Source organism: Chiloscyllium plagiosum, unplaced genomic scaffold (assembly GCF_037043375.1).
Source record: "Chiloscyllium plagiosum isolate Xiang-an unplaced genomic scaffold, Cpla_swu_hap1 HiC_scaffold_1, whole genome shotgun sequence".
NCBI lineage: Eukaryota > Metazoa > Chordata > Chondrichthyes > Orectolobiformes > Hemiscylliidae > Chiloscyllium > Chiloscyllium plagiosum.
Window position 1 is genome coordinate 48,409,351 of NW_028270139.1, and position 11,726 is coordinate 48,421,076.

The following is an 11,726-nucleotide window of genomic DNA, read 5'->3' on the forward strand; positions in this document are numbered from 1 at the left end:
AGTCCACTGTCCACATAACTAAAAAAAAAATGAAGCTTCTGTATCAAATTAATTAAGTGAAAATGGTTCATTTAGATTTTGGCAATTTTTCCTTCCTCGACTTCTGACTTTGACAGCCTCCTGAACAATACATCAGGTGCCCTGGCTCACAGAAGAGGAAAGCAATCCCTGACACCTCAAAAGTCACTGTCAAAGAGACACTGCAGACAGCTATTCCTGGTTGTGAAGGACTGTGAAGTTAGAGGCATTGCTGACTCTTTCCTTGCTTGTCCTTACAAGAATCAATAGCAACAATTTTTCTACAGAAAATCGAGGTGCAGTGCAAGAAATTTACATCAGCGGTATAAATTAACCAGTTTGCTGAAAATCATCAGCACATTCTTTATAGATACACATGATTTCAGTACAGGCAGTGAGCAGTGGAGATTTTCCAACTGTCGTTGGAACTCCAGTGTCAGAGCATGCTGCCCCGGAGTGCTGCCAAACAAGAGACATCTGCTTCACTACAGTGAGGAAGACTGGAACTTAGTCACTCGCACACTGCTCCAAGGAGGCAGCCATAGAGCTCACAAACAGTCACCATTTGTTGCATCAAGACTAAAGCTAAAATTCACATCCCACAAGTTTGTTTTGTGGTTTTACTTATCCTAAAATCTCAATGTTAACACAATTAATTTTAATGGCACATTCCTGGTTATAGTTGAGTTCATTGTTGCTTTAACATACATTTACAAAAGGTTTCCATATCTACTATAGATAGTCATGAGGTGGAGGTGCCGGTGTGGGACTGGGGTGGACAAAGTTAAAAGTCACACAACACCAGGTTTATTTGGAAGCACTAGCTTTTGGAGCGATGCTCCTTCATTACCTGATGGCTTTTAGCTCTTTGACAAGCAGAGTCCAGCAGCAAATGAGATTAGTGTCTATAAATGCAGACACATCAGAGAGTTTTGATCTTGCCCACTATATGGAAACACTTAAAGTTGTCACATTGAACTTGAATGACATTAAAACTCAACTGAAATACTTTTGGGCAGGACATGTATTAGGTAGCTTTCAGAATATGCTTTCAATGCCCACCCACCATTAATATTCAGAAGTGAACATTGATGGTACTTATAGGTCTCAAATTCACTGACAGACACTGTTAGCTTGCAGAATGCTCTGACTTAACAATTTTATAGGTATTTTATAGTTTTCCTGCATTTTCCCATCTTCAACATAATCAACATGAGAATTATTGCATTTCAATCTGCAAGGATACTGCTCCTTTCCATTTTTCAAGGGCACATCTACCACACTTTCCTTAAATAGAACATAGAACATAGAACATAGAAGAATACAGCGCAGTACAGGCCCTTCGGCCCTCGATGTTGCGCCAATCCAAGCCCACCTAACCTCCACTAGCCCACTATCCTCCATATGCCTATCCAATGCCCGCTTAAATGCCCATAATGAGGGAGAGTCCACCACTGCTACTGGCAGGGCATTCCATGAACTCACGACTCGCTGAGTAAAGAACCTACCCCTAACATCTGTCCTATACTTACCCCCCCTTAATTTAAAGCTATGCCCCCTTGTAATAGCTGACTCCATACGTGGAAAAAGATTCTCACTGTCAACCCTATCTAAACCCCTAATCATCTTGTAAAATATTTACAGGGAAGACATAAGGATGACACCCTTCCCAAAGGTAACCAAAACAAAAATAATGATTTGAATGTAACAAAATTGGCAGCTCTAGACAGACCAACTTAACTAAAAGCAAATAAATCTCTCGGGATACATCAAATTAATCCCAGATTACCAAAGGAGTTGAAGTAGGAGATTTATGGTATTGATAATAAGTTTAAGAGAGTCAATGGCATTGTAAATTTGATACAGGATAATGTGATGCTTATATTCAAAAAAGGTTATTGAACAGACACAGGTAACTACAGGGTCATTAGAGTTATTTCAACAAATGATAAATAATAAAAATATTCAGGAGGAAACTTCATGATCAGCTGTAGAATCATAATTTAGCAACCAACAGTTAGAATAGCATTGAAAGAACATTGTCCTGTCTGTCCAAACTCTTTGAGGATGTGGCAACTTAAGTGGATTTTTAGAAAATCCTGCAATACTATACAACAAGGCTTCCAAAGACATTTGACAAAGCTTAACATAAAATGGTATGAATTAGGCTCAAAGTTGTGGGGACATGGGATAACCTGGGGAAAGGGTAGGAAACTGGCAGAAATGTAGAAAACATTAGGAACTTGTTAGAGGGGTTAGATCAGATTGGGCAGGGAGTGGATAGGATGTACTGAGGGGACCTCCACCTTCCCTCCGCTGAAGCAACACTGTTTATAATTTACATCAATAACTCAATGTAATTTACATCAATTACATCAATGTGGCTCTCTGCTTTGACAAAACTGAATAGAATGCTGGATTCTCCCACGAAGTCAATTTGATTTATGCAGGTATAAGACTTTTCACCAATGTGATTGGGGGTGGGGCAGATAACAGGAGGACACTCTTATATTCAGCCTTTGCTTTTAGTGAACAAAACATTATTTTTGTACCCCAACCGGAAAATGATTCAGCAACTTAGGTTAAATTGTTTCCTTATAACAATGCCATGGCTGCACCTCTTTTTCTCCCATAAATTTTGGTTATCATGTTTTGAAATTCCATTCCTACCAACTCTTATTTGCCTTAAATATAGAACAAAAAGAAACACAAAACACAGGCACATTCAACGCACAGACCAACTGTACGCTGAATCACAACTTGATGCAGAGTAAAACGTACGTCAAATTCAACCAAGCTCATTACTTTACCACCGTCTACTCTCAGTCAACTGCATACAGAATACCGATGGCAGTGTCAAAGTGATTGCCAAGTCTTATGTGACTTTAAAAACGATTCAAGAATACTTTGGAACTTATGATTCTGATAACTTCAGAAATCATTTGACTTTTGCTTCTGCAGATCTATGACCTTGCCGAGGTATAAACTGCTTTGGTTCTTCTAGATCCGTGTGAAGTAACACGGGCGAAATACAATTGCACTTCTATTTCCGAGATGTTCTCCTGACGAGGGGCAAATGTGTTTTTGTCACCTACAGTTTCGTCGCTCATATGCAATCAGCACATTCAAATATGTTTGCAGCTGTTCCTTCCTTCTACTCTGCATGTGCACACTGACTTCAAATCAATTTATACACTTTGTCATTCACTGTACTGGTTTTCATGGAGCTACAAAAATCATTACACTCTGAATTGTTATATGAATTTACTAAATTACTGTACTAAAATATTGTTTCACAGACCATTGGAAAAAAGTGAAAGAGAGAGAGAGAGACAGTGGTGAATCTCAAGTGTTTAATGTAGTAGACAACCAAACAAAAGTTGGATTCAATCAAGCCAAATTATGACCCTGGATCAGCTAACTCCAAACTCACAAAGGCTTGTCCTTTCTTGGTCCTCTAGGTACTGCAAGGAGAAAGTGAGGACTGCAGATGCTGGAGATCAGAGCTGAAAATGTGTTGCTGGAAAAGTGCAGCAGGTCAGGCAGCATCCAAGGAACAGGAGAATCGACGTTTCGGGCATAAGCCCTTCTTCAGGAATGAGGAAAGTGTGTCCAGCAGGCTAAGATAAAAGGTAGGGAGGAGGGACTTGGGGGAGGGGCGTTGGAATTGCGATAGGTGGAGGGAGGTCAAGGTGAGGGTGATAGGCCGGAGTGGGGTGGGGGCGGAGAGGTCAGGAAGAAGATTGCAGGTTAGGAAAGCAGTGCTGAGTTCGAGGGATTTGACTGAGACAAGGTGGGGGGAGGGGAAATTAGGAAACTGGAGAAATCTGAGTTCATCCCTTGTGGTTGGAGGGTTCCCAGGCAGAAGATGAGGCGCTCTTCCTCCAACCGTCGTGTTGCCATGGTCTGGCGATGGAGGAGTCCAAGGACCTGCATGTCCTTGGTGGAGTGGGAGGGGGAGTTAAAGTGTTGGGCTACGGGGTGGTTGGGTTGGTTGGTCCGGGTGTCCCAGAGGTGTTCTCTGAAACATTCCACGAGTAGGCGGCCTGTCTCCCCAATATAGAGGAGGCCACATCGGGTGCAGCGAATGCAATAGATGATGTGTGTGGAGGTGCAGGTGAATTTGTGGCGGATATGGAAGTGTCCCTTGGGGCCTTGGAGGGAAGCAAGGGGGGAGGTATGGGCGCAAGTTTTGTATTCCTTGCGGTTGCAGGGGAAGGTGCCGGGAGTGGAGGTTGGGTTGGTGGGGGGTGTGGACCTGACGAGGGAGTCACGGAGGGAGTGGTCTTTTCGGAATGCTGATAGGGGAGGGGAGGGAAATATATCCCTGGTGGTGGGGTCCGTTTGGAGGTGGCGGAAATGACAGCGGATGATACGTTGTACATGGAGGTTGGTGGGGTGAGGCATCCAGTGAGGCATCAAGAGGCCAACATTGTCAAGTCGCAAATAACAGTCATACCATACAAGTATCACAATTACCATATCCAACTAGACAGAATCCTACTATCATCCTTCAACATTCAATGGAGTTTTCCACTGACCAGCTACTGCGTGAGATCAGATACATAAATACTGTGGCCACAAGAGGAACCCAAAGACCTGGAATTCTGTGGGAAGTAATTTACTTCCTGTCATCTCAAAATCCACCCGCCATCTGCAAGGTACAAGTCTGGAATGCAGTGGAATATTCTCCACTTGCGTGGATATGTGCAGCTCCATTACCACTCCATGAACTCAACACTTTTCAGGACAAAATAGCCCAACTGACCAACCCTTTAACGTTCGTTCCCTTCCCCACAGACAAACAATGGCAGTAGTGTGTACCATCTATAAGATACACTGTCACAACTCACCCAAGGCTACTTAAACAGCACTGTCAAAACCCAAGAACTCTAACAACTACAAGAAAACACAACCTGAGTCAAGACGTACATCATCCACACTTGGAACTATATCACTGTTCCTTCAGTGTCATTGGGTCAAAATCGTGGAACTCCATCCCGGGAAGCATTGTTGCGGTACCCAAAACTACATGACTGCAACAGTTCAAGAAGGCAGCTCACCACCACCTTCTCAAGATCAGTTAGGATGGGTAATGATGCTGGCCTTGCCAGCAATGCCCACATTCTGTGCATGAATAAAGAAACACTTTAGTGCCCAAACAAATCAATTTATTCCAAACTCAGAACCGCTCGCCATACACGCCAGAGTACGATTTCTTCAACTCTGTGACTTCTCACTTTTGTGTTGAATGGCCATGCCCACCAGGAGCTGGAATCAGGCTGACCAAACCCTAGTGCACATGGGAGTCTTAAATCAAACAAAGAGGTAAGATTTGAATTGGAGGTTGGTGAAAAGCCAGAGAGTCATTCACTAGGCCAACCAGTTCGCCACATCTTAACGTTCAATGCACTTACCAAAAAAAAACCAGGCTTTATTAGGATTCTAAAATCCAAATGAAATATTGACTTCATAGGTAACTAACCATGCAGTCCATGTGGGTTTGCAACTTAGAGCTGAAACCCTATCAAGGCATGGTGTGAAACTGAATTCTGTGAACCTAATAATCTGTGGACAGGTACTAGAAAAACAACCAAGAATAAATCAGATAACATTATACAGTTGGTTCTGATATAACGCGATCATTCCATTCTCGCGTCATAAGAAAATCGCGCAATAGCCACGTCATTTAAACTAATGGAGCCAGAATCGTGTTATAACCAATACAGGTAAGAAAAGTTCATGTTCCACAGATAACGTTCTGAACTCTTCAAGGACGTTAAAGCCAACTCGTGTTGAAGAAACATACATGATAGCAGAACCGACTGTAAAAATAAAGTATTTTAATGCTAAATTAAAACAAGGTGTTGGCACCAAGAAGAAACAACAGAACTGGCAACATCTATGAAGAAGGAAACAAAGTAACAACTTGGAATCCAATATAACTTCTCAGAACTGAAGGGGGCTGGAAATGACTTTTTTCTGCTGTTGACGAGGGGGGTCAGAAGAACTAAAGAGCTTTTTTTTATAAAATGAGACAGTTTTAATCTGGTTCACCAAAGGTTCTTCGGGGAAGAGAATCTGCCTAGCTTTCATTACTAACTACCTTACAAGTGACTCCAATCCCATAACCATTAGAGACCTGGGTCAAAATTATTTTTGAAGTGGCCCACACCACGTTGAGCGTAGAAATATAAGAGCTACAATTGTAATTCTGCACAACATGATGCATATCCCAAGATCAAATAAATATAGAATTAATGGCAGGATCTTAACTTAGTCAAATAATTAAAATTGGGCATATGTCTCAGGCAAAAATAGAAGGGGGGGGTGGGGCATCTCATGTTTTGTTCTGTTTTGTCTCAAAAATGAGGCAGCAGCCATTCCATATTACTGAGCGTTATTTCAGTATGTATTCTACAGGGTACAGCATGAAGTCATAGGCCAGCAATGAAATGATTTTGAATCAAAGTATGAATTTCCCCAAAACGTAACATTAGTCCCTAACTCAGAGCAACTTGTCTTCCAACCATTCACTGCCCCTCAGTTCGAAATTGTGGGCTGTGCTCTGTCTTTTATGAGCAAAGAAAATGCCCAACTAACACAAATCAGTGTTGAATAAGTGTTCAAGAATATTTTGTCCTGAGCTGGACAGAGACCACAAAACTTCATATATTTACAATTACTAATCGAAGAGATCTACAGCAGCATTTTGGGACCTTATAGCACTCATGCAGCAATCACCTTTGAGGGAAGCGAGCAGCAGAGCTGGTGAAAGAAAACCATTTGACAAAGGCTTAACCTAACTGACTCTCAAAGCACAAAGTTGTGGCAGATTTTTTTTAAAAAACAGAAAAGAAATAATGTATTGCCTTACTATCGAGATTTTAACTCTAAAAGCTCATGTTTTAGAGGAGCATAGGCATTGTTACATACAGTTACCACTTCCCCTTCAAATTTAAAATAAAAAATAAACCTGGTTCTTTTTAATCTCTTCATGATAAAATTGCCATCGAAACACTAAGCAATAATCATGCAAATATGACATTCATTTCTTCCTGATTGTTTATTAAATACCATCTGAACTAAAGCAAGCTCATTAAATTTGTTACATTTAGTAAGATTGATGCAGTTGCTGAATAATTATTAATTTGTACTTTGGGAACTGCTGAACTTGGCCATCACTTCGTTTAGCCTGAAGGAGAATAAAAAGCAATCTGTCATCAACACCTCTTAACTGCTGTTCACGCTCCCAACACTGGCACTGCAATTCACAGCAAACTCAAATGCAACTATTTGTGATACCTACTATACTCCCTACATTTTGTCTTAGATCTTTCTTTGATGCATGTGCATGCCAAAGTGAACATGCATATCTCATGGACTATGTGTCAAGAGAAAATTCAGCTTTCATGCAGTAGTCTTTCTACTTAAACTCCTAGAAATTAGTAAATTTCGACAACATCAAAACAGTCATTTGGGGAGAGAGAGACAGGCATTTACAACATTAAATATTTCTATAATAACAAGAATGTGGCACAAAACAAATGCTTCCATTTACAATATAGAAATCTAAGTGCACAAACTATATCAACACTGAAGTTAGAGATGCTCACTACTCACTCTGCTGAAATCAATGCTTCAATATTAAAAATGCAGAGGCAAATAGTGGAAACGGCACTTTCGAAAGTTGATAAACAAAACAGAAGACAGCCCAGCATCAACAAAAATCAGCAGTTTGAAAATGTTAAAACTATGGCGGCTGTTCCTATCACATTAAGAGCTGTAAATGCAGCTGCGTACAGAATATTAACACATCGCAGAAAAAATATTGTACACACAGACTCTGTTTCGGGTAACCTTTACTATTGTAAAAGCAAAAAGGTCTCTGGTAATGTTTCACTTTTACCAAACAGATGCGTCTAAATTTCACTAAAGCTCATCAATTCATTCCAATGCATTTTTCCTATTACGGCTTTGACTGGTCGTATAATCTGTGTAATGAGAAAGAGAAGCCTGCTTTTTTTTTTAAATATCAGCTTGAAGATCCTGTCACTGGACATGAATGCTTCCAACAGCAATAAAAACTGAAGATTTATTCAATGTCAAAATTGTAATCAGTACCTGAACTTGTTATCAACTCCGATTACAGACTAGCATCTACACATATGTAATTTTCTTTGCTTGCAAAATTCAGTTTTGCAATAAATATCTCATGTGCCTTTAAATATAAAAGGTGAATTTATGAGCAACTGTCTGATAAGGCACTGATGACAGTCTGATTTTCTTAATTAACAGATCTGCTGGTTTCTTCTAAATTCCCTGTCACTTCCTTAAATTTAACTAACTGAGCTTGGTGGCTGCACAATAGGAAAGAGTAACTTCCATTTCAACCTCTGTTATTACTCTCCCTATTGCAACAGTGAGAGCCATTCCAAGCACCTCTTACTTACAGTAAGTATCAGACAACCAGCTGTCACTGATCTAGTAAAATGCTCCCACTGCGTTGCTTGTGATAATTTCAGTGGAAACACAGGTATTCTTCCAAAGAAAATATAAATTAAAACGTTTCGCTTCAGTAATGTGGGATAGTTCCTTTCCATTAAAAAAATACTTAACCATCAAACACCCGTCCACTCCCCAAATCAAGAAAATTTCCTGTTAAAAGGTTCAACCTTGAGAACAAAATGCCTTATTTCTTGGCTTGATTAAATTCTGCAAAGAAGCAGCAGCTTTTATCAAGTTAAACAATTAATTTGCATCAAGAGATAATGAGGCCACATTATTTAATTACAAAAATAATCACAGCTATGTGTTTCTCCATAAAATGGAATACTTCAAGCAGCGTAATGAGTTGCTGCGAAATTATCCCAAAGCCACATTTGAAGTACTATGTGCTATTTTCAAAAAGCTGAAGGACTTACCTCCGTGCGAGTCTGCAGTCGCTTGTTCAGCTCATATATCCGATAGTCTGGTTGCACCACGTATGGCGTGTGCCTCCTATAAAATGGTCCAAAAGGAGAGGAATAGAAAGGGTCATGAGGTGTGCTGGACATCTTGGATGCTTGCAGAGAATTAAACTACACACTGTAACATCAACATCCATACAGTGCACATGGGCTTTAGGCTACAGTGCAGGCAAGCTACCAGCAGAACACACTGGGAAATGCTCTGGGAGCCCTCTACTGCAAGAGAAAGACTGGATAGCTCTAGGCAGAAAAACTTGTTTTTAAAAATCAGTTTGTGAAAGGGTCATTTCCTGTCCGCTCCAAAGACTGGCAAAAATATAATTCTTCAAGCTGACAGAGAGGTCTGAGGTTTGGTTTTAATTTTTCCCAGCAAGGACCCCTCAGGAACCTGGCAGCAAGACTTGTTAGCATATAGGTGGTTGAACAGCTGCCTGAACTAAAATACCTCCTGCAAGGAATATTCCACACTGCAGTGCTGCATTTTCTAATGTCAACACTTTGAACAGCACATTTACTTCACTCTCTTTTAAAGAGCATCCTTAACATTGACTGTACTATGCAATTAACTTGAAGTGTTAAACACCTAAGAATAGAATTAGAATTACAGAAGAGGTGGAAGAACAGAAATACATCTTTTTGAAGAATATAATGAGTAACTGTACTTTGTTAGACAACTCTCAGGAGACAGATTGTTTTGTTTACAAAAAGTTTTGAATATTTTTTCCAAAGACAAGCAGAAATGATTTCCTCTTCATAAATTTTTATGTTAATATAAGGAAGCTATACTTTACCAGTAACAGGGAGCCTCCTGGGGGGTATGGAATAACATCCATCATACTTATGTGACTATTTGATGATTGTGTGGTAAATTAGTCTAAAAGTTAAAATCATATATTAAAGAGTTTATAACGTTCCATTTTTCATAACATGCTGATGCAGTGACATTCATTAACTCTTTGAGTTCATATACTTTAAATAGTCACTGCCAGAGTGAGCCTCCCCAAGTGACCCCCCCACCCCCTCCCCTTTTCCTGTTGAGGTCACATGGCTACATGGAGTCTTGACCCTCTGTTTACATCTGAGTGCACATATATTACAAAAAGAACAATGACATACCAAGTTGCTCCCTCCAATTACTCTTTTTTTAAAAATCAGCTTATACCAGTCCCATTATTATGCTCGAATTGCAACATAGATTGGGTTGATTCATATGTGAAGTAAAATGACAGGGTTTCAAGTGCAGAAAGTGAAACACATTATTAGATTATTTCCAAAGGAACATATAAATAAGATAGCCTAACTTCTTCAGTGAGCACTTCTTTAGTGGCCTGTATTTTGTTGGAAACATTTTACTTCTGCAATGTCATTTCATTAACATTATCAAAAACTTGCTACCCTAAACTCCAAATATCTACTCCAGAAATATTTATTCTAACGACTACATGTGATTTCATTCCAATCTATAAGTGGATCAAACTCAATCAAGAAAGAGCTCTGTTTACACATTCTGTATAATTAAAAGTATTTCTGCCCCTTGTGCGCTGTTGCTAAACAATACGGTTCATTTTATGAAATGTATAATTTTGAACACCATTGCATTTCTTCCTTTTGTCCGCCAAACCTATTAAAAAGAAAAAGGCTAAATTATCTTCCACATTTCTTCTGGGGCAGCATGGTGGCTCAGTGGTTAGCACTGCTGCCTTACAGCGCCAAGGACCCGAGTTTAATTCCTGCCTCGGGCGATCGTCTGTGTGGAGTTTGCACATTCTCCCTGTGTCTGCGTGGGTTTCCTCTGGGTGCTCTGGTTTCCTCCCACAGTCCAAAGATGTGCAGGTCAGGTGAATTGGCCATGCTAAATTGTCCATAGTGTTAGGTGCATTAGTCAGGGGTAAATATAGGGTAAGTGAATGGGTCTGGGTGGGTTACCCTTGAAAGGGTTGGTGTGGACTTGTTGGGCCAAAGGCCTTGTTTCCATACTGTAGGTAATCTAATCTGCTCAGGAGAAGTGATAATTAGCATTCAAACAAACTTAACATTTTTATACAAACATAACTTGTGGTACTTCTGATGAACAGTCAAGTTTGGTATAACCTACAAATACTCCTGCATCCAACTTCCTACCAGCCAATTTCCAGAACCCATGTGGTGTGGTGGTGAGGAAAGATATAGTATTATGGACCAGATGATGATGAGAATGTTACCCCCTCTTTAAAATCTCCATTCTTTCACAATTAACAAGGACAGCCCTACAGTATACAGGAGAACAGTCCCACTGGTTAAAATACATGATGAAACTGTCAGGGTAGGTGAATGAAACTGGATAGATGGTTTAGCTTTGTGCAGTCAGGTGATCAGCTTTTTACAAACTCAGTTTCAAGTTGAAGGGGAAGTTTGTTTCCATGGCATTCACATTTTATTAGGTTAAAAATCACACTACACCAGGTTATAGTCCAACAGGTTTAATTGGAAGCACACTAGCTTTCGGAGCGACGCTCCTTCATCAGGTGATTGAAGGAGCGTCGCTCCGAAAGCTAATGTGCTTCCAATTAAACCTGTTGGACTATAACCTGGTGTTGTGTGATTTTTAACTTTGTACATCCCAGTCCAACACCGGCATCTCCGAATCATGACATTTTATTAGTTTATTTATTTATTTTAAAATTCAAGGCTTTTGATGTCCTGTAAAATGCCAGAAGATACAGTTGTCCACAATGGAATACAGGAAGCATCTACATTGTC

The 11,726-nt window shown here is 40.1% G+C and overlaps 1 protein-coding gene across 11 annotated transcripts in view; it reads right to left on the minus strand.

The window, feature by feature from the left end:
* LOC122551847 (LIM domain-binding protein 2) overlaps nucleotides 1-9,347 on the minus strand; it is a 294,021-nt gene extending 284,674 nt beyond the window's left edge. For 10 of the 11 annotated variants that reach the window (XM_043694446.2, XM_043694435.2, XM_043694407.2 and 7 more), the window contains exon 1: nucleotides 8,943-9,347. In XM_043694446.2, coding sequence (XP_043550381.1) covers nucleotides 8,943-9,074 — 132 coding nt within the window. In that variant the 5' untranslated portion in view covers nucleotides 9,075-9,347. The remainder of the gene's footprint in view (nucleotides 1-8,942) is intronic. The other variant, XM_043694415.2, reaches the window with a different exon arrangement.
* Nucleotides 9,348-11,726: the final 2,379 nt, after the last annotated feature.